Genomic DNA, 23,722 nt, shown 5'->3' with positions numbered 1-23,722 from the left:
CTTAGTTTTCATTTGTGCGCCAAGACTCCTATTGGTGTTGCGTGGCGCAAAATTCGGCTGCTACAATCACAGTTCAACCTGACCTGCCCTGCCCCTGTACCCATTTATTGAAAATTGACATTTATTGAGCAATTATCTTGCCAAGGTAAATTTATTCTGCCGTAACTTTCAGGCTGTGTCAGAGAGTGCCGAGTGGTGACCTACAGGCTACAAGCCCCTGGCCCCTGCAGATCTGAGCAGGGTTATTGTTGGAAGCTGGGCTGGAGCTGGCTGCTGGGGACTATAATTGTCCTTTCACTAGGGAAGAGCTGTGTCAAGCTGTAACTTGTAAGGTGCATGCGGTTGACTACACCAGGCAAGGATGAAGTACATAATAGCTTCTTAAAGGCCCTCACTGATGTGATGAACATTATGATGTTGTCCTTCCAAAACTGACCAAAATTCATTGTAATACCAATTAATATTTTACAGATTCAGCAGAAATATTCTCATTGCCAATATTTTGTAAGCCAATCATGAATCATGGTTTTACTTTTCTGTGGATTTAATAATTCTAATACATGTTTAAATGAGAAATTTGCAATGCCAATTCTTTGCCAGCCTTTGCCTGCAACAATTCCTGCTCGTCAGGTAATTATTCAGGATAATTTTTATTTTCTTAATCAGATGAAAATACAAAAATCATTACCTAGCTTGTTTTTTACATGTGAGCGAATTTAAAATTCATTCCTGCTTTCTCAGTTTTGGAATAGATTTAGAATGTTTTTCACTTTATCAGATTAAGAAAAGCAAAGCGTTGATCTCGACGCTGTTTTAACAATAGTAACTTAGTTTTATTTCATGTGAATAAATGACAAATCATTGGTTGTTAGGCTCAATTCATCAGTGGATGATGGCAGGGAATTTGATTCACTTATTTCACTACATACCTTCATTTATTAAAAGTCAATACCTGGAATGATAATATCTTGAAGCTGATATAATTCTGTTTGTGTTGTTATGTGTGTGTATGCATACCTATATTGATCTGCTCATGTACCTACTTGGGCTCATACAATACTCATGGTAATATTGCAGATCTTGTTATATTGATTTTAATATTATTTATTATTGATAATAATTGTCAAAAAAAACCAATAACATAAAAATCTCAAAGTTAATATATTTAATATGGCAGTTTAATGCTTCCTATGTAGACATAAATTTATGCTAAAAAAATCCAATGAACATCTTAAACACTGTGCTTTTATTACTCTGCCATCAGTTTATTTAAATAGATTTCATTGACATGAAAACCACTTTCATGTTGGTATCAAGGGTTACTTGGTGTTGGTGAAGATAATAACAGCTGTAAAGACTTGCTCAATTTAATTACATTAAAAGATAATGCATTGTAGGAGCCATGCAGCTGTAGGCAAAGATGTGCAAGTTATTATACTGAAAATATTTCTGAAGCCACTTTTCAGTCATGCTGACAATAAGAATGTTAGACTATATTTTTACTGTTCAAATCAGTGTGCCCTTAAGTGAAGTGATAATTATTTAATTTTTGAGCATTTATATAGGTATATAACCTTTTTCCATGGAGCACTTTTGCTTGAAAAGATTTTACCTTCACCTCTTTCCCATTATTATGTATCACTTATTGAATTTCTTCAATCCATAATTTCACAATTATCATTTTCCAGTTACCATGTGGCCATGAAGGATCATTAGATTCTTGTAGAAATGAAGCCACGCAAGAAGTTGAAGACATATTATTTACCAAAGAGAAGATCATATGGCTGTCTGGTATGTCCAAATAGCATAAATAATTCCTCTTACTTTTATAAAGTCCTTTGATTAATTTATTTTGACATGTAACTTTTCTTGAATTTAAAAACAAAAGTAATTTGATTTTGAAGTTTTTGATTTTCCTTTAACCAAATTGTAATTATTATGAATCAACTCCATTCATATTTTTTATGTGAAGTACAAATATATTTTTTATATTTAGGTTCAGCCTGGATGATGTTGAACCCTAGCCTTCAGGAAGAATGCTACTTGAAACAAAGTCTGGAGGTATGTTTGTCAGTCCTAATCAATTCAAGGCTATGCCATAAGTTTTACCACCTTCATTATTCAAGTTTTTTTTGTCATGTTGGTGTGTGTGTATTGGCCTTTTTACTATATAATCTTATGTGCTAGTTTATTCTTATATAGGTTTTTTTTTCTACTCATTGATAATTATCTATAGTTATATATTATTGATGATATTTTCATAAAAATTGACACTATTTAGTTGACATGTCAAAAAATTTATTGTTTTCTGGAATATTTTTACCTTCTAAATATGTATCTATATTTTTAGATCACTTCATCTTCTGATACACTTGGGGTTATAACCAAAAACAATGGAATATCACTAGTGCAAGCTGGCATATGGCAAGAGTTGACCCTGAGCTTCTCATCTCAGACACGGAATCATAATTTTAATTCTGAATGTTCTACTGTTAAACAACATCCTTTGAATGCAGCAAAACAAAAGTCACTTCCACAATCTGTTGCTATATATAAAAGTAGATCCAACATGCTACAAGATACTACATTGACTCTTAATGATAGCTTTGCCAGTGATGGCGCATATGGACTGGGGTGTGATAGCTCACCTCAGCAAAATGATGAAACTGATGGACTGGAAACTAAGAACCTGAAACCCACATTCAAGAACCTCAAGTTACTTGAGAACCGTATTATTCTTCTCGATGTTGGTATGCTTTCTAAATTATTTGCAAAATGTCATAGTTCATTCTATCAAAATTCTTCTCTATCACGTTATTCTGGTTTTAATGTTTATCACAATCACCATAATGAACATCATATAATATTCTTTTTGTAAATTGTTGTAATTACTGACTGATGTGGGGGTTTCAGCCCTTCATCAATGGTTCTAAAATGACAGCCTTCTTCTTGTTAAGATTTTCAGATATAGCAGCAAGTTTTATTCATCAGATGGTGACACATGGGAAGGAAATGTAACCAACACCAGTTTGTGTACCGTGACTCCATTGCTGCTGCGCCATGCAGTGGCCGAGGTAGCGGTTGGTGCACAGCACTGCATCCTCCGCACTGCACATGGCGAGATCTTCACATATGGATGCGGCATGTGAGATTCGTCTGATACAATATTTTTAGGAGAATTTCCATTATCTTACACAATAAATGGTTTCATGAATATATCAGAAATTTTGACAGCGTGATCCTGTAAATTGATAAGACCTCCTCAAAGGGGATTGTTTGGTGGACTACTTTGTATGGTCCAGTCAATCAGTACTACGATCACGCCAGTCTTAAGTCTTGTCTTTATTATATTGATACATAAATGCCAGTTATATTTTTAGTAGTTATTGAACAAGTTCGGCACATCATGCATGATTACACAAGATGTTTGTTTATCCATCCTCAAATATGAATTATTTCTAACTTCATCCATGTATGTAGCGACCTTTGATGGTGACTCAGCAAGTTAATTGTCTTGGTTGTCAACAAATAAACGTGATTGTCTGTGGCAATCGGCTAATTACTTCTGTTATTTTTTTACACCCTCTTTTCCTGGTGTATATCAAGACTGTGGTTTTATGCTTGGGGCTTAAAATTGGCTTTATGATACAAACCAGTACATGAGGTTGGTAAAGGATGGAATACCCTAAATTAATGAATAACTCTTTAAATGTTTAGCGCATTTTGGTATTTTTACAGTACTTGAGAGTTATCCCTTTGATGCAGGAAAGGAGAACTGGGTGCTGGAGACCTCAAATACTGCGACTCGCCGCGCCCTGTTACGCTGCTCGAAGGCATCCACATCAAGAAAGTCGCGGCCGGAGCGTGGCATTGTCTAGGTGAGATTCACTGCAACATTGAAAAGACAGTATATTCACAGCACATTGGTGTGCTTCAGCTGAATTTTTTTAGATTTTTCTTCTCCATTCAAACTGGCATAAATAGACGCAATTTATTAATTGATTCAATCTTGGCAAATTTTTTCTGCAATTCAGAAAATATATTAGACCTCAAGGCCTTAATTTGCAGAAAGTATATGATAACTTATGAATGTATTTTTGGTCCTAAATTAAGCAATGTAAATCATTTTAACATTATTCCATATCCATTTGTAAAACAATGCAGCTTTTTGTTGTGATTCAAAATTTCATATTTCTAGGATTAATTTTGATGATTGATAACTCGTGATACCTTGTCCAATTTTCAAAACAAATATATTGTTTTCAGCGCTTGGCGTGTTAGGCGAAGTGTTCGTATGGGGCTGGAATGTGCACGGCCAGTTGGGCCTGCCATGCAAGCCGGGCGCCACCGCAGCCTCAATGTTTGGATGTGACCCTATGTCTCGGTTCAGCCCATGCGGCTGTACAAGTTCATTAACTCCCACATACTCCATGTTGTCACCACCTACTTCCTGTGTTGCGACATCACCTGAATCTCAGAGTGAACTCCCTGGAAACTGTGCAGTGACAGATAAATGTCCTTTTAACGATCAAAGTCCCGAGAATTATGGTGATATAAAAACGCCTGCAAGTTATGACAGTGCCGCTCCGAGCATCAATTCTTCTCTTCTATGTAAAAAATTAGCACCCAAGAAAGTCGACTGCATAAACGTTCAGAGCTGGCCAGTAATGCTCGAAGCGTTTGGGGATAAAGATGTGCTGGATATCGCAGCAGGTGATCGACACTCTTTATTTCTGCTAGGTTTGTTCAACACTAGTCTCTGTCATATTGAAAAATCAATGATTTTAATTGTTTAACACACACTATAACAGGTTGCGACGCATGTGCCAATTTCATAGTGGCAAATACTTGGAATTTCCTTGCTTCCTTGTTTGGTCGTCGCTCTGGAGCAGATATGCATGGTCAAATTGCCTGCTATGAGATTGTGTACTTATAGAGTTTAACTTGAGTCTTATGAGACTGATGAAAACAAATTAAGCGTCTTAGAGCCAACTTGTGTATTTCTTGCAATACTGAATTTGTTATTATTACTTTATTAGCCATTCTGTTGTAATTATCTTTATTAACTTGAGATATTTTATAGTTATTTATACTACTTGCTGTTCAATTTTTTTTAAACAATATCAATTATAATACTCGTGTATTATAATACTAATTCCTACCAATTATAATGCTCGTGTACTAAAGTACTTTTAAATTTGCAATGTTTCAGAAGACGGTCGTGTGTGGAGCTGCGGTTGGAACAAGTGCGTGTTCCAGTATAATAATACTATTAGTAATTTATAATCGTAATCTCCCGTTGCGCAGTATTGTCAATTATTCTTTTAGTTACCTCATCCATTGTATTTTCGAATGAAGTCGCATTTATTGAAGTTAGCGATGAACCATATTATTCTCAGTTAGATTGGCCTTGCTTGAGTCAGCTGCTATCAAGATAATTACATTGAGGAAGAATTTGATGCGTATAAAATATATCCGTAACACTTTCGTTCTGTTCAGGTACGGGCAGTGCGGAGTGTGCTGGCGAGAGGGCGAGGTGAGAGCTCTTGCTCCTATTCCCGGATTGTCTGGAGTTCGTAAGCTATGGGCGGGATTTTGGTGCTCCGCCTTCTCTACTTCATTACCAACCCATCCAAAAAACTGAATTCTTTATATTAATAAAAAGCCAATCTATACCCGTTTGATTTTCAACCGAGAATCTATCGCTTGCAATTCTTTGTTAGTGGACAGAGATTTCTATCTTGTGTTTAGGTGATTGATGGCTGGGTAGTAAATAAATTTCATGATGAATGGGTCTCTCCAGTTGTGTATACGAACGTATCTTGTGTCGTATCATTAACAGTTATGTCAATCTATATTTGCCGCCCTCTTCGCTGTATATTCAGCCTACTTAAGTATTTATATTGCTTGAATGGTGCCAAATTTTTAATAGTCGCAAGCAGCTTGTGTCATTTATTTGTCTGCTCATCTTTTAGTATCGGCTTTGTGAATTTCGGTTGTGTCAGTTGGTTTTAATCGATGTTCTTGGCTCTACTGACGTTTGAGCAGATATCCAAACGATTCCTACAAGAACGTGTGCCATTTTATTTTTTTTTTTCAAATTCTTGTTTTGCACATTTATTGAGCCTCTTGTGCTGATTATCTTGTGCCAGTCTTATCACTCCGAACTTTATTGGGGACTCCTATTTTACAAAAGTTTTAATAATTTGCGAGTTTTCTCGACGCCATTTCTAAGAAATGATGATGACTTCTTTAAAGTGATTTACAGAATGACCTCATCCATCCAGCTTGTCACCCCCGGAGAGCACAAAATGGACTAAGTCCACTCCACACAAAGCATTTTCGGGTGCTTATAGATTGGTACCGCCTTTTGATGGACGGCTTTGTGAAGTTTCCATTCAGACAGTTCTTGGAAGAGAAGTTGCAATATTCTTGATGACAAAATGCTGTTATATATTAGTAAGATTACCACCAAGTGCTGCTCTCACTGTTAGTGTATCGACGTCGAGGTTCAGCAAGGTAAGCCTTGGGTCTTCTAGCACTGCCGAAAAGCTTAACGCGGCGATATTAGTCCAGAGTCATGTGCTTATTTCACCGCGCGACGCAGCGCATGTACGCTTGACGCAGCTTTTGCCTGTACGTGTTGAGTGTGGCCACTCTGGCAGAAATACGTACATATAAGATCACAGCATCTCCGAGCGTCGGCCTGCGTACGCGTCCATGCTTTTAGTCTGGCCGTAGCTTTAGTCTTTACTACACTAAAGTTTCTCGTCATCGCAAGAGCGAAGGCCTTTGAAGCGTAGTAATTACATCTATAGCGCCTTATCACACCGCTCAAGCATGGTCGTAACCGCATAGCATATCTGGCCCTAACCTACGCACGGTGCCCTAACTCCACCTTCTTACTGTCGATGACCGACTTAACCTGCACACTAGCCTGCCTTACGCCGTAATCCTAGAGAAAGTGGATCTGCTCTACACCACATTAAAAAATTAGGCAAGAGTTAGTTGCCTGATAATACTGAAACTATAAAATCAAGCTCTATGCAATTCAAGGATTCGACCAATTCAGGCTACCCACTCACCCAGTAACATAACATAGTGATGTCGACGTTAAGGAGTAGGCCTGAAAAGTACAAGAAACGGCCAGTCGCCGTTTCTTGTACTTTTCGTGACTTGTTCACAGAAGATCTAAAATCGTGTCATTTGACCGGATCTTATCAAGACCAATGATAGTTTAAAATAGCTACTGGACTTCCACCGGGTTCGATATGGTGCTAGGCATTTCAAGTCGATACCTACTAGCTTAATCGAATTCGTTTCGAAGCTTTCATCTGACCATGGTTTAAGCAAGTTTTTTTTTTTTATTTAAAGACAAAATCCTTGCCGCAAGGCTCTACAATGACACGGATATAAAATTTGTTGTCAGTTATAATGCCGTTTCAAATGATGCCACTAATCTTGGTACTTGTTTAGGACATAGCAGTCCCAGGCCACGATGGATCGCCGCCACTAATATCCTATACACTAATCAGAGGAGAGTTTCGCTCAGAATTGGGCTTGCCAAGCTGCTCCGTTTCTACGTAAGCCGCGTTGCTACACCGCCATGTTTGTTGCACACTCGCGCCTTTGCCTACCCTTTCGTTCCTACATATTCGAATGTATTGGTGGCAATTGAGAAGGAATGAGCAGAGCAGAGAGGATTAAGCTATTGTATTGTTTTCGACATGCTGATCCATACGAAGTGCCGGTATAGCAGTGCTGTGCAGATTTTGCAAGCCTACCTCCCGGTGCACACGGTAATTTGCCGAACTATTTGGTGTTGGGTCTCGGCCAGTACACCCTGCAAGAATTCAAGGCATACAAGACGCTTGAAGCTCACAAGCAATATGTGGATGGATGGGTGCAGGAGATATACACCCACAAACCAGCCAACGGCAATAACACTCATTGCTGCCAAGATGAAGATAATGGATTAAAGGACCATGACAATGTAATCTAATCTGTAAATAATAATACTTGTTATTCTTACTTGTGTAACTTATCTTGTGGCAAGTAACAGATTTTGCCAATGGAAAATATGTAGTATCGTGTACCATTGATATTTACGGCTGGTAAATTAATATACGATACATATATCAGATTCAGTTCGATTAAACTGTTACGATAATCAAGTCACGAAAAGTTCAAGAATCGGCAACAGGCCATGGGCCTATTTCTTCAACGCCGACACTTCTATTCTATTCTAATACTTCTCATTCTTACTTGTGTAACTTATCTTGTGGCAAGTAACAGATTTTGCCCATGGAAAATATATAGTATCGTGTACCATTGATATTTACGGCCGGTAAATTAATATACGATACGTATATCAGATTCAGTTCGATTAAACTGTTACGATATTCACGGCTGGTAAACTGAAGAAACGTATTCCATTGTCCAGTTTTCTGTCTAAATAGTGAGAATGACTATGTATCCCACAACGGCGCAGTAGAGTCCAATCTTCGAGCAAAACGTTCAAAAAAAAAAAGACAAGCGCAATAGATTGAACACGTAGGCGAAAGCCACCTAGACCATACAACAAATATGGCCGCCGACCCCACAATGCATCTCGCGATTTGGTGCCGTAACGTCATCCATTCGACCCCGAATTGGTGTGGGACTGAGAGATGTTTCACTGAAAATGCGTACAGCAGTTATTCGTCAGTTGGACGACACTAAAGAAATAGGCACATGGCCTGCTGCTGTTCTTGTATTTTTCGTGACTTGATTTCACAAGAGATCCTGCATATTGAACCCGATATTTCCATAACTGTAGATTGATTGAGATAGCTGGTAGACTTATTGCAAAGCTCATAAGGTGCTAGGCATTTCAAGAACATGTGCTCCTGCATAGCTTCGTCTAGTCTGTTCTTGAAGGCGTTCATACTCGGAGCGTCAACGATGCTATCATGGAGGCTGTTCAACATGTCGGTGACTCGAAGCGAGAAGAAATGTTGTCGCATCGATGTGTTTTTTCTTCTTTCAAATTCTAGTAATCCTTCTGGGACCTTGTTTTATCCGTGGGTATACGTCTACTTGTATACTTCAATGAGGTCACCACCCAGACGTCGATAACAGAGGCTTGGAAGCTTCATAATCTTCAATCTTTCTTCATTAGGCGTGACAATACCTGCTGAGCTGCAGCATGGTTAACCATGGGTGAACTATATCAGGACCATGAAGATGTCCTTTAACTAATTATTCTGTCTTCTTTCACCCAACAATCAGCGGCTGGTGAGAGTGCACCCGAAATTAAAATTAAACCAGGAATGGCAATATAAAACAAAGACCCTGGCAAAAAAATCAAGTTGTCCCTAGGCTGCGAGCTGTGATCTCTTCATAATCATGCCCAAAGTCAATAAAAAAAAGATAGGTGCCTGCTGAAGAACCAACTTCCATGTCTTCAGTAAGTGGACGAAAGAAGAACCAATGCATGCTTGCAGACTACTGCTGCTCCTGACAGTCCTGACTCCAGTGTTGCCAGATGGTATATTTCTATACCAGATTCACAAATCTGGTATTTTCAGAAGGTGTCTGGTATGAATATTTTAGATTAGGTATATTTGCATCAACCTGGTATTTTTTTGTATTTTCTGATTCACTGCAAATTTACTGCTTTAAAGCTCCACCTCTGAAGTTTGAACTTCTCCATCGTAGGCGTGGATTATATAGATTACCTCGAAGTAGCGCGACTAGAGGTTTGCCGCCATTTTTGGGACCGCAAGTTCAGCGCATGATGAAATAACCCCAATCTAATTGTAAACATTTAACAAAAGTGTTTAGTGCGAGAGTGATGATCCTTGATTGATCAGTGATGATATGGCCTAGGACGAGTGAGGTTGTCGAACCGATCTCTGCGACGCAAGCTCCACCACTTTTGTTTTGTGGTTTTGAATTCTAGAGTGCCACTTGAATTCTGGGGTGCCATTCAATATTTCACTTATCTTGAAAATCATCAACCATTCATAGAACTGGCTGCCTACTGCATCACTTGTCTACTTTGACAAGTCTAAAATGCATTCGTGGAGCGAGTGTTTTCACAATCACAAGTCACCTATGTGAAACACGAGCAACAAAATACAATTTCAACTAAGGTACTAGAGTCCGTTAAGCCCCGTCCACACGCTCAAACTTATCGTCAGTCTTGCTGCTCTTGCATGTCATGCCAGGTTTGACCGATTTTGACGGAAGACTGAAGAACGTCTACACGTTCAAACTTTCCATCAGTCTTGTACGCTCGCGGCAACGGAGGAGCTAGTGCTGTTCGCTGCAGTGATCGCGGTTCGTGCCACCAAAATTAGGTGAAAGCGATGCAAACGTACGCGGTGGTCCCGAAAATGGTTTTTAAAAATACTACAATGGTCAATGAGGGTTGATAGACAGCATCCCTATCACCACCAGAATGCATTGACGACTTCATTTTGGCACATTATTATCGATAGAGTTTATTTTCTTCGTTACAAAGTCTTTGTTTGCTGTAGGATCAACTTTTTTGTACTTAGAAATCAATGCCCCATAGGCGTTCGATTCAGGGCTTATTGGTGCACAAAATTGGTGGTGCACGGCTGCGCTCCCTGAAGAGCTACTATGAAGAGCGTGTGGACGGGACTTCATTCGGACCAAAGGCTATCTGCTCAACCGCAACAAGTGATCACAGTCGAAATGTTAGATTAATGCAATATGCAAGCATGTACGAAAATAAGTAAAACGAAGATGACCTGTTTCCGTGGCTTGCTTATGTTGAGCGAAGGGGAAAAAGTGCCAAACTGTGATAAAAAAAAAGGAAAAAGTGTCAATGTATTCAAACACAGGAAAAAAAGTGTCAAAATGTTCCAAACAGAGGGAAAAAAATGTAACGTGTTCATTTTGGCTAATTATTGTCAAGCCAGATAAATGCGCAGTACATAACATTAATTTTTTTTACCAACGTTTCTGACGAATAGTTTCATTAAATTTGAAGGTATTAGTCTGTTTTTCAACAATAGAATGTCCGGTATTTTGAGCTAGGCAATCTGGTATTCTCGCCAACAAAAAAGCCGGCAACACTGCACCCCTGACACCTGAGTCCTAATAACTTTTCAGTTGAACCAGTGCTGTTGACGTTGAGGGATATGTTTTCACTGGATCACTGCTGTAGGTTCCACTCGGTGACTCTTCCACAGTCCTGTTGCATCTAGTCTAGTGCACCTCTACTGATTTTCCGATAAAAATACCTAACTATAATCTCTCCCGTGCAGCTATTGAACAAATATTAAATTAAGTACTTTTCGACCTGTGTACAGTGTACTTTTGATTTCTTCAGAGGTGGGCCCATTGGCTGATTGGGCATTTTCAGTGAACTTGAGTAATGTCACTAATGTGGCCAGTGTGTTTAGTCTTAGTGAATTAACTTCTGTGTCTTTGAGCAAGTTTAATGATATACTGATAAATTTTAAAACGGAATTATAAAGATGCCTGTCCAGTCAGAAGAACCTGTAGATTATAAAAGAAGATACAAGAACTTGAAAAGAAAATTAAGACTTCTCATCTATGTGAGTTTTTATTATATTATTGTATGCTTGTCCTATTTATCTGGGTTATCAATATCAAGTTGTTTTATGTATGCTAGACCATTATTTATTTACATTTTTAATCAATCATAATTTGTATTTAGTTTTAATCAATCATAATTTGTATTTAGTTTTAATCAATCATAATTTGTAATCTTGTGTAGCTCTTAAGTCTAAGACATTTTCTATCTTTTCTCTTAACCACACCATCAAATGGGGTAATAAGAGACAGTCCTCACTCCTCAGACATTTTGTAGAAATTTCGTAGCAGCTATACTACCTACCTAATTAAAATATTGCTAAACTAAAAATAGTGGCATTAAGTTCAACATTTTTCCTATCTAGCCTAGGTATATAGCATAAAGCAAGCTTGAAACGTAATACATTTACTACCTATAAAAAAATCCCTGAAAAAAGTGTGAAAAGTGAGATTTTGGAAAAGTACCATAAATTACATAGTGGCAAAGCAGAGAGTTTTTTAGACTCTCCCTCAAGTTCATTTTTGAGTCTTATATGTAGACCACTAAGACCAGTAAAGTATCCTGGATACCTGCATTATCATACATAAGAAATTCATTTAAATTGTGAGTAAATGACAAAATTAAAAATGAACAGATTCTAAAAAATCCATGGTTTGTCACTATGCCGTAAAATGGGGTTACTTTGACCTTTTCGTTTTTTAACAAAAACCCCCAAAACTCAAAAACTATTTGACATAGAAAAATTTTGTCAATGGGCATTAAAAGCCTAATAGTATTACTGACTACTGAGGCTTCATAACACAATAGAAAGATTTTAAAAGTTTGCATATCTAATAGGTTGAAAAATTAAAAATGTGACCCACAAAAAAAAGCTATTATTTAAAGCCTGTCAGAGTACCCCCTCCAATTTTTTTTCTGTCCAGTCGGAAGAACCTGTAGATTATAAAAGAAGATACAAGAACTTGAAAAGAAAATTAAGACTTCTCATCTATGTGAGTTTTTATTATATTTTTGTATGCTTGTCATAATTATCTGGGTTATCAATATCAAGTTGTTTTATGTATGCTAGACCATTATTTATTTACATTTTTAATCAATCATAATTCATAATTTGTAATCTTGTGTTAGTTGTGTAGCAGCTCTTAAGTCTAAGACATTTTCTATCTTTTCTCTTAATCACACCATCAAATGGGGTACTAATAGGCCTTAAGCCTAAGGGACAGTCCTCAGACATTTTGTAGAAATTTTGTAGCAGCTAAACTACCTACCTAATTAAAATATTGCTAAACTAAAAATAGTGGCATAAAGTTGAACCATAGTGACAAACCAGAGATTTTTTTTAGAATCAGTTCATTTTTAGTTTCCTCATTTACTCAAGATTTCAACCAATTTCTTATAATAATGTCATAATGCTGGTATCTATGATACTTTGCAGTTTGCTGGTCTACTTATCACACTCAAAAATGAACTTGAGGGAGAGGCTAAAAAATTATCTGCTTTTCCACTTTGTTAAAAGTTCAACATTTTTCCTATCTAGCCTATATAGCATAAAGCAAGCTTAAAAAGTAATACATTTACTACCTTTAAAAAAATCCCTGAAAAATGTGTGAAAAGTGAGATTTTGGAAAAGTATACCTCTGAGCTAGCAGCTAAGGTCTGTAGCAAAAAATATATATATATATATTGGTCGTATTGGAAAATTTTACTTGCATAAAAGTTGCATACATGTGTTGGCTTAAATGAGTGATTGACAGAATTTTCATAGCTCATTCCCCCAAAATGGCAGCCATTTTTGCACAACTGGGTAATAAGGGACACCCCCCCCCTGGGCCCCACTGTGCAGAGAGTGGATGAATATTGCAACATCTTTGATGATGCTCCACACTCAGGATGATGTATGTTTTCGGTGAATTTTCCCACGCATTTTCACTTTTTTAAGCTATTGCTGTGCACAGTTGGCGCAATGTAATGAAAGTTGATTATCTTCGTGCACGTGTTCGCGCAATCCCGGCCATCTTTATTTTAGAAGAAATTTTCTCCAAAGTCATATGGCAACACTGAACACCGTCTGTTTACATTTCGTATGTATAACAGCCGCAGTTTACGATTACCGTACGTTCCGTATCCGACAAGGCGGACAACCGGAAGAGTCAGAAGTAACCTGGACATGTCTTACATTTTATTGTCAGTTCGACTCGCGTAGTCAATACTCAATATACCCGCGTATATTGTCGACTAAAATAGTAGAACCATTTTAGCTTTCTAAAGTACGGCGCACAGCGCATTTTTTTACCAACGTAGTACGGCGCACCGCGCAGGTCGTTGAAATGACAAAATAAATTCCCGCGCACCTGGCACATCTTCCTGACCATGGATGACGCTTCAGTAGCAAAATTTACGCCTTCAGAAGATCTTGCCATTTAGATTGAAATTCTTGCATTTAACATCCTTTAGCGGGCAAGCATTGAAATATCCAGAAATTAAAATTTCAGAAACCATTTCGAGAAAGTAAGAAGTATTATACAATATATTTCTATGAATTTTTGCAAATTTTGCCTATTGAAGGTTTAAATCGCACTTGAAGGATTCAATAAATGCAATCAGTACACAAAATTTTTCTTTATAATTAAAATTCAGTTTATGCAAATGAAAAATTAGAAACATAAAAATTTAATTTAATTAAATTTAATCAAGTTGCCAAAATAAATAAATATATATATTGATACTTCCACCTTTTGAAGAAAATGCGGAAAGAGCGTGNTATCCCTTAAAAAATGTTATAAGGTGATATTTTGAAAAAGTATTTCTGCTAAGGTCTGTAGTAAAAATATATATACCATATTAAAAAATTTCACTCAAAAAAATAAAATTGCAGACAGGTGTTGGCTTTAAAACTTTATTGGCAGAATTTGCGCACCTCAATCAAAAACAAAATGGCTGCCATTTCTGCAAGACAAGGTAATAAGGGGCACCACTAAAAGCACATTTACAGTAAAACCTTGGTTAGCAGAGGCCATGGTTAACAAAAAATTGGTAAACAACAAAGAATTTTGATTAAATTTACCTATCTCAGCCAAAAAATTTCACTCAGTGAAAAATTAATGCATCATTGGTTTTCACAAAATTGTGCACAGAATGTCATATATAGAATTGTGCACTGGGCAACATAGAATGGAAAGTAATGAAAATTGTATACTATGATATCATTCATTGAGGGACAACAAATACAAATCATAGAAAACATTATTTATTCTGCAGCTACATCATCTACAAATGAAGAGGAGGACTTCAGAGTACTGTTAGTAATGGATGAGTGCACTCTGCAAGATTTAAACATCTAAAAATTATGTTTATTTTTATGTCCTTTATTACCTCATTCCCAAGGTAGTTCAGGAGGCTTTTATTTGTGTCTGGCACCTTACGAATAGAACATGGAATTTTTTCAGAGATGCCATATGATAGCCCTTGCAAAGACCTTTAACCCTTTTACTAGCAAGTTACATATATGATCACTTGAAATCGCCTCACAAAAAGCCCCACCACGGCTTCCTGTTTGTTTTTGAGGTGTCCTCATAACTCTTCAGTCAATCACTAATTATCTGACTATCCTTCCATCCATAGCATCACCACCTGCAATATCCACAAATTAAAATATGAGCATTTACATGAAAGTTTTGACTGGATGATGGAATTGACCCTCTTTCCACATTTTTTTAAAAGGTGGAAGTATTAAGGGGACCAGCTACCCTCCGGAAAAACTTCTACAGTTATTATCCGATCATCATAAAACTTCACATACGTACAAAAAATATATAAAAAAATACTTAAAAAAACTTTTTTTAAAAAACACGTTTTTCTTGTGGACTAAAAAGTAGAAAATAAATTATGGTTCGCCCCAAAAAAACGTGTGTCTTAGAAAGATGTTTCTGGTACCGTTTGACGCGTCAGAAAGTAAGCTTTAAGATGAGTATAAGCACCGGATAATGCCATAATTGGCCGCTCTACGTCAGACGTTCCTTTTTAGTGTGTCCAGCCTTCGAATTAATCCCATAGACTTTACTGAAGGGGCCTCAAAACGGCCCCCCTTTGGGGAGCTGTCACGAAATCATTTTTCGATGTAGAGAGATGATTCTGTTACCGTTTGATGCGTCAGAAAGTAAGCTTTAAGATGAGCACAAAAACCGGAAAACGCCCTAATTGAAAATTTAGGGGTAGCCGGTCCCCTTAAGGTATGTAATAATATTTCAGCAAGGTACTCCTGCTAAGGTCTGTAGTAAGAAAATATTAGCTGTATTACAAATTTTGCTTGAAAAAATTTACTGTCAAGTGTAGGCTTTGAAATTTCATTGACAGAATTTTTGTACCTCAATTTAAAACAAAATGGTAGCCATTTCTGCAAGACAGGGTATTAAGGGACAGTGGGAGCATGGTACCCCTCCCCACATGGTGTAATTCTCATATAGTGCGTAAAGCATTCTAATTTTTGCGCAAAAACGTGTCCGTTTCCAGCTATGATGGGTTGAAATGTCATCCTCTCAAGACTGTGATTGGTTACCAGTATGCGATGGCCTTTTCAATGGGGTAATAAGGGATGTTTTTTTTTTCTTTAATAACTTCTTACCATGAAACATTTCATAAACAAGTTTTTGCTCATTTTAAAGGTTTTTACCATGGCTATGTTAGGGCATCTAAAAAAATTTCATAGGTACGCTATTAGCAAGGTGCCAGAAGCAAAAAAAGTGTCCTGAATTACCCCTGGGACAGGGGAATCCAGGACAATAATTTAAATAAAACTTGATTTTAATATTAAAATGTTTGCAGGGTTTGTACCGGTCATGGAAAATTTGGAAAGTCATGGAAAATGTTTTTTATTTTTCCAGGCCTGGAAAGTCATTGGATTTCATTTCAGGTTATGGAAAATCATGGAATTTGCAAATCATGAAGAATAAAGGAAGTTTTTTACAACACTTCTCTTTAACTTCACTTCTTGTTTGTCTGTCTGTCTGTCTGCTACAAATCTTATAATCAATATTTAACACACTTCTACCTGTCCAATCGATCTGAAATTTGACACACTTGCGTAAAGTTGGAGACAATGCATGAATCAATTGACAGAATAAATAATTTAAAATTAAATTTTTTTTTTCATTATTAAACAAAATAAAAAAAAATAATTTCATCTGCTACAAATCTTATAATCCATATATGACACAATTTGACCTGTCCAATTGATCTGAAATTTTGCACAATTGCATAAAGTCAGAGACAATGTATGAATCAATTGACAGAATTAATAATTTTGAAAATTTACAAAATTTTGATATCTTGAATACATTTTGAAAAATATATATATTTTTTTTTCAATATTTGAAAATAAAATTAGAAATTCATTGTACATGTGTAACATCCAAGACACTGGATTGTTCAGAAGTGTTGTCTTTAAAAAGAAATTTTTAAATGCATATTATTTCTGTGCTGCAAGTGTTAAACTTTTTGTGCAGTCTCTTGTTTCCTGCATTTTATTGGCCCATATGAAACAAGAGACTGTGCCACAGTCTCCTGTATCATGCATTCTGATTGGAGTACCAATCACGTAAGCTTGGTCACCGAGTTCAGTTGCTTTGGACAACTTTTTGATCTGCAGTGGCAGCGTTCCATCTTCAGCATGCAATTTCTACATCACGATGCCTGGAAAGTGTAAATTTCATGACTTGTGGTTAATAATGGAAGCTTATTGTGCCTGGCTTGCTTGCATCCAAAGCATGAAGGAATGGCAATACAAATGTACATTGTGTTTGAAAGACTTCGGTGTGTCAAATATGGGGGAAGCAGCTTTGAAGAGCCATGAAGAGCTATGCATTTACACATATGCTATTTATCTACTGTAGGTGATGATAGAATATGCATGGTTAGTCTTTCAGTCATGCTAAACCTGGTGTATACGAGTCTTGAAAAATTATATTGATGATCATGGAGTCCAAAGTCCTCTTCATTTGTTGTTGTAGTTGTAGATAAAGTAGATGTAGAATAAATGAGGTTTTCTGTGATTTGTACTTGTTTTTCCTTACCATACCATATTCATTTCATTCATTCTATTACAAACACTTGAAAAAAAACTTCCATTGACAGTCATAAATAATTAAAGTGTGTGAACAAAATCTAACTTTGGTCTACTGGCAAACAAATATGTTGATGAGCAGCTGGACATATTGATACATATGTATGTATATAAATGTACAACCTACTAATCTTGGTGCAGAGCACTGACAAGAAAAATTAGTTTAACCACTTATTTTTTACAGGAAAATGAATGTTTTAAAGAAGAGCTTGAAAAGGCTAACAGAGCTCTACTGCAGATACAACAAGACAAAAGCTTCCTGCTGGAACAGTTGTTACCTTACCACCAGCCCGAGGCATCTTCTTCCGACTCAGACCTCACTGACTACTCAGATACTGAGAGCGGCAATGTAGCCCTTGCCAAGAAGTAAGTTGCCATCTTTTTGATGAGAACTGGCAAGGACAACTGTGGGACAGATTAGGGAGGCGTTTTCATTTTGTAATGACAAGTTAATTGCAAAGAGTGAAAAAGGGAAGAGCTTGTTTACCTCTCTTCAAGAATGAATATTCTGGCTTGCAAAATGTTGTATTGTGAGCAATTATCATTGAAATTGTTGCTTCAATCAACTTATAGCATTTCCAATTCCCTATCTCAAATATCACAATTTTATTTTTAAAAGGAAGCGCTCTGGTGAAGGCATCAATTCTTCTTCAACTGCTCAAGCTTCAGCTTCCAGCAGCAGTAGTGGCTTAACCAATTCTAACTTCCCTTTACTAGTGGCTGGTAAGACTCGTGTACTTATTTTTGAAAATTTCATAGCTGTTCTTGTAAAATTACCTGTTGGTTATTTTGTGGAATTGTATTCACTATTTATGATAAGCAATAGGTACTTTTTCCTTTGAAGTATAATGCTTGACCCACTAATTTACCCTGAAGTCAACCTGGCGATTTTTCCTTGTTTGGAGATATGCACGTTCATTGTCATTTTCAAATTTGAGGGTATCATATACTGATCGCATCATATTAAGAGCAATTACACATTTCAATCTCAATTTGTTTAAATTAATTTTGAGTTACAGACAGTTACTTTCATTCCCAATTGATTATAAATCCGTGAAATTTTCAGGAGGAAGTCGTAGTGTTCCAGCTGGTGGCAAAGGACTTCCTCGAGCTACATCAGGCAGTAAACCCTCATCTTCTGCTGCTGCTGCTGCTGCTGCTGCTTCTACTACTGGCAAGAAAAGAACTGTGTCCCTCACAACTAGAGGTGGGAAACAGGTAAGCCTATCCATTCTGCAAAAGCATTTTCCTGTTAGTTATATATCTGTTAGCCTAACCTAAGTGCTCAATGAGTTTCAACCTATATTTTATTCATTCCTGAAAAATTTGTGTTTTACCTTATTAATTTAGTCTTCTGCACAACATTGTTGTTTTTTCCTATTTTACAAGGATATTTGATTGAAAAACTTGGGGCTTTGTGTAAACATAACATGAAGGTTAACAACAAATTTGTAAGTTTGTCATTAATTTTTTGCATAGGCTGGACGAGGTAGACAGAAGAGGGCTCCCACAAAACCAACAAAAGATCTGCCTGGCACTTTGGTGAGTTGTCCATAATAATGCAACAAATAGCATCACCTGTGCAGTTTTTGAATGAAACTCTCATATCTGGTGGGTGCAGAAGAGGTCTGACGTTTTTCATGAAAGATCTAGAGTATCTAACCTATAATTTTTTTAGATTTTTGTGAAAATCTGATTTTTTCGTTAAAAATAAAACGACCTCAATGATAATATTCTGCAATATGTGCAACCACATTTTAGCCATCAAAAACTAATCAAAAGGCCTTTTTGTGATATGATTTGCATAAAAATGTCTATGCAAGTGCACCAACCTTTTCTATATAATTGAAACGCTCTTGTAGATGGTACAGTAAAAGAAATGAGTTTAAAGAAGGGTTTTAATCTTTTCCAAGCAGGTATTGTATGCAAGAAAGTAAAGTTGATCATGTTGAATGAGTGGTTAGATATTGAAGGGACCACGCAAGACAAATTATTTTACAACACTCAGCACTCGCATGTAGTAAATGAAGTATCACAATACTCGAACAATTACTGCCAGCCTCACCTGCTGTCTGTATTGTCACCCAGTGTCATGTTTTATGCTAAAGTTATCTTCTCGGTGAAATAAAAGTGTGTCCTTATCCACACCAATCATCGCAGGGACATGGATTAGCACTATATTGGGCGATATATCACCCAGAGAACATTTCCCTTCAAACAGCAATAGGAATTTGCTTTTCTACAACTGACGACGATAAAATAACATGGCCACTGGCGTCATTCAAGCTTAAATGGTTTTCTCCAACTCATCTCCAATATTCAAAGCAAAGCCTACTCAATATAAGGGACACTTCCCTGCTGCATTGTATTATTTCTATGTCATGTTTCTCATGATTTGGCTCTTGACTATCATTCATTTTGGATACTTCAGAATTATTGGCAAGATTGTTAATTTTCATGTGTAGAAAAGGCTCAAGTTGACTGAATTCATTTTTATTAAAAATGTAAATAAATTTTACTGACTTTCCATTAGTTGGTTTGAAAACTATTTGAATGATGGTTTTGCAATCAAGTTAGTGTTTATAAACTTATAAATATTAAAAAAATATTTTATTTTTGTTTAAACGTAAAAATTAATTTTTTTTATATAATATAGTATTTATTCACATTTGTCATCATGAGTTTGTTTTGCCAAAAAACACAATTAAAACATGCCCTAACATTTTTTTAGGATGGCAATTGAAATGTAAATTAGAATGTAGCAAATCGGAATTTGCAAATTGGCTGCGCTTACTTTTTCCATATCCACTAAGTTTTTAGTGATTTTGCCGGTCCTTTAGGCAAAAATAAAATGTAATAAGAGTTTTGTGGAACTGTGATGAAGTTTGTCAATATTCAATGAGAAGAATAACTTGCTTTTTATTTCCAGAATAGATACTTTGATGTTTATTATATTTTCATTTTAACTTCTTGGCCGATTCGATAGGCATAAAAAAAATTGAAAGGGTCATTTCCGCAGTATTGGCATGAATTTCTTCTTGATCTGCTACATTGCAGGGCGTCCGGCTGAGTGGACAAAGCAGTGTAGACGCGGCAGACGACGACGGCCGCGGCGTGCCTGAGCTGAGCAGAGAAGAAGTGGAGCGCGACTTGCTGGCTCGACAGACTATCGCCGAGCTCCACACTCCTGTCTCCCTCACGCTACCTAATCAGCTCTTCTCTGATAACATCATGGACGGGTTAGAGCTCGGGTTTGAAAGTATTTTTGATTATGATGTGGATTAATGCGCTTCGCTTACTACCTACCTACCTACCCATCATGTTGGGTCAGTTGCCAGTTCATGGCATGATAAAGTTTGTTTTTCTAACTCCAGAGAAATAATCTTGGTCAATTTCTTACCACGATATCAGCCGAGCATATTTCACGCTTTGGGAACTGTACCACCGTAACCGACAAAGAATTTAGAGCAGAGCCTTTTGCTCCTCAGTCCTCATGTAGCCATTTTTAGATTATATGGATAAATAGATAAACCTTCGTTCCTCAGTAAAATATTTTAGAGATGGTTCCTGATGGGTGTTCATCTTCGTAATCACGAAAGTTTATTTAGTCTGAAATTGTGGTTCTTTGATAATTATTTGCTTGACGCAAGAAGTCACAGATATTACTTATACCTAATAATAACTTCGCTGGGAACTTGACACTATTTCGTGTATTTGGCGTAAAATATAACATTTTTGAATAAAAATAATGAAGGGCATTCACAATTTGGTGTTCTACCTAATTTTTTATATCCGATTATTCTTATCAGACACAACCAGCGCCTAGCCTGAAAATCATAGGTTTAAAAAGGTTTCAACCTAGCAAAGTTTATTAATGCATTGACGGACGACTTCAAGATTTCTGATTTCATTAGTGTGTGTTTTGTTCATGCTGAACGAATTTTTTATTCACGCGATCGCTTCCTTATTATTTAAAACATTCAATATTTTTTCCGATCTCCACCAAGTAGGCATATCCAGAGGAAATTAATTGATTTATATCACAATACTGTAAAGAAGTGAGATCAAGGCACTTCTTGTGATTGACTACATTCCTTCATTTTTTTCCGCCTTAAATACAGTGTTGAGTTACGCATGAAAAAATAGCATTAATTAGATCGTAACTAAGATGCATATATGTGAAGTTAACGCTCTTCAGGGACCTACTGGAGGACATGGAAACCACAAGCAATCTGGACGAAGACGCAGGCAGCGGCTTGGGCGTATACGAAGAATGAGGAAAATGCTGGAGCACGGACGCGTCCTGTCAGACGTTCAGGTCGGTGTGAGGGTTGCTGTGTTACAACTTTGTGAAAGATGATCGTAGTGCAGGGACTCCAAAGATTTCTTGGCCTAGTGACAAGTGGAATAGTGAAAAAACTTGACGTTAGAAATATATATTTATTTACGGAGGTGCAAGAGTATGAATTTGTTAAAATTGGCTTGAACTAGAATTAGAAGAAATTATACATTTATTTGAATTACGATAAGCGATTAAAATTAAGTGTCTTGCTAATTCTAGCACTTGATAATCCTAATAGAATAATTCAAATATTTCAGATTTTAAACCAATTCCATTATTCATCAACGAGTAATATCGATGCTCATGATTATTGAGTGTCCTCGTGCTATCACAACCCACGATTAAGTAAATTAATGCTTATGGCAAGACATCGGCTGGATAGACAAATGCGTGAATGAACGATTGTATTTTGACGAATCTGTTCCCTAATTGAAGGCACTATCTATACACTAGATTCGCGAATGCAGCAAAGATTGGTGACTAGAACAAATAAATTACATCATCTCCTTTGCAGCATATTTTGCTCTATGTATAATTTTTCGTACTTTTTAAAAATTTCAAAATTCATCTGCGTAATGCCCTTTACAGGGATAAAATAACTATTAGAAACAAAATACGTAGGACTTAGATGCCAAAGTAGATATCTACATCTGGAACATATCTGTAGTAAAAAGGTGAAAAGCGAGAGATTTATAATAAAGAATTGAATAAAAGTTCTTGGGATTGCCCAAATTAAAATGTTCTCATTTTTCTCAGGAAAAGGTGAATTTTGTGCCCAACTTGCGACGAAAAGCAGAGCGACGACGAGCAAAAATATTGAAGGACTGGAGCCATAGGCCCCACACACCAGTTGGTCCCGGTAGTAATCAACGTGAGGCGGCGGTAACTTGTCGGGCCTGCAGAATTTATGACCTCCCTGCCCACATGTGCATGTTATAACTCAGCTGTATCTGTTGTCGACTTATTGTATTTAAACAAGATATTGTTAAATGAGTTAATATTTCACCAAATCAAACCTATCACCTCTCGGTTCATTGAATTTTTATTGAACAAACTGCTAGAGGCCTCACCTTGCAGACATCCGCGCAAGCTGGACAAATAACTCCACCCATGTGAAGCCATCCTTGCTCGAATACCTTAATGGAGATCACCTGCGTACAATATTTTCATTATACAACCAACAACACAATGCTACTTTGATTGCCATCCGTAGAATTAATTATGTCAGACGAGTATAGATATTTTTCTGATATGACACTGCATTAAAAATGCCGTTCATCGCTTGACATCAGCCGTGTCTCTCTGATTTGTACGTACCTGTCTAAAAAATAAGCCCAATCCATAACTCATAACTGAATCGAGTTATAACTGACATTATAATATTGGAAACTCGCACTCACTTGATTCGCATGGTAGCAAGTGAAGGTGTGATTGGCGACCACTATGTGCACGCGACTGTCCATGCACTTATACTCGTAGCAGCCAGAGCCCCAGTGCTGCCACGTACGCATCTGATGACACGTGCGTTCCGTCCATTCCTGGTCGTGGTAGAGGCACAGCGAATTCGCGCTGTAGTTCTCCAGTGCAAAATTCCGCTCAGGTTCTGGCGGACCATTGCAATAATAACCTTGGATTATTCTAGAATCTAGGATATCAGAATCATTGAAAAATGCTTTTAATGATTTCATCA

At 36.9% G+C, this 23,722-nt stretch overlaps 3 protein-coding genes across 6 annotated transcripts in view; 2 read left to right on the top strand and 1 right to left on the bottom strand.

The window, feature by feature from the left end:
* Positions 1 to 445: 445 nt before the first annotated feature.
* On the top strand, positions 446 to 5,675 carry LOC108665523 (E3 ubiquitin-protein ligase HERC2). Of its 3 annotated transcripts, none has more exons than XM_018152284.2 (9): positions 446 to 630; positions 1,689 to 1,791; positions 1,997 to 2,061; positions 2,351 to 2,750; positions 2,992 to 3,145; positions 3,766 to 3,878; positions 4,267 to 4,713; positions 5,213 to 5,246; positions 5,500 to 5,675. In XM_018152284.2, the coding sequence occupies exons 1-9, from the start codon at positions 523 to 525 to the stop codon at positions 5,642 to 5,644; spliced, it is 1,569 nt and encodes a 522-aa protein (XP_018007773.1). In that variant the 5' UTR covers positions 446 to 522; the 3' UTR covers positions 5,645 to 5,675. The 3 variants fall into 3 exon arrangements, with proteins under 3 accessions (XP_018007773.1, XP_018007772.1, XP_018007771.1); XM_018152283.2 differs by having other exon boundaries at positions 4,267 to 4,740; positions 5,216 to 5,246; XM_018152282.2 differs by having other exon boundaries at positions 4,267 to 4,740.
* A 5,469-nt stretch (positions 5,676 to 11,144) lies between these two features.
* On the top strand, positions 11,145 to 23,221 carry LOC108665526. 2 transcript variants are annotated; one of them, XM_018152288.2, is made up of 9 exons: positions 11,145 to 11,520; positions 12,512 to 12,564; positions 17,875 to 18,056; positions 18,310 to 18,413; positions 18,757 to 18,908; positions 19,170 to 19,232; positions 20,748 to 20,929; positions 21,889 to 22,008; positions 22,789 to 23,221. In XM_018152288.2, exons 1-8 carry the CDS (start codon positions 11,493 to 11,495, stop codon positions 21,965 to 21,967), a joined length of 843 nt encoding a protein of 280 aa, XP_018007777.1. In that variant the 5' UTR covers positions 11,145 to 11,492; the 3' UTR covers positions 21,968 to 22,008; positions 22,789 to 23,221. The 2 variants fall into 2 exon arrangements, with proteins under 2 accessions (XP_018007777.1, XP_018007775.1); XM_018152286.2 differs by lacking the exon at positions 12,512 to 12,564 and having other exon boundaries at positions 11,146 to 11,573.
* LOC108665525 (leishmanolysin-like peptidase) overlaps positions 22,105 to 23,722 on the bottom strand; it is a 35,244-nt gene continuing 33,626 nt past the window's right edge. Inside the window, exons 13-15 of the mRNA XM_018152285.2 lie at positions 23,433 to 23,635; positions 23,103 to 23,183; positions 22,105 to 22,948 (exon numbers count right to left, since the gene is read on the bottom strand). Coding sequence (XP_018007774.1) covers positions 22,532 to 22,948; positions 23,103 to 23,183; positions 23,433 to 23,635 — 701 coding nt within the window. The 3' untranslated portion in view covers positions 22,105 to 22,531. The remainder of the gene's footprint in view (positions 22,949 to 23,102; positions 23,184 to 23,432; positions 23,636 to 23,722) is intronic.

This window comes from Hyalella azteca, unplaced genomic scaffold (assembly GCF_000764305.2).
Source record: "Hyalella azteca isolate HAZT.00-mixed unplaced genomic scaffold, Hazt_2.0.2 contig6778, whole genome shotgun sequence".
NCBI lineage: Eukaryota > Metazoa > Arthropoda > Malacostraca > Amphipoda > Hyalellidae > Hyalella > Hyalella azteca.
Note: the sequence above shows the minus strand (reverse complement) of the source record. Positions and strands in the feature narration are given on the sequence as shown.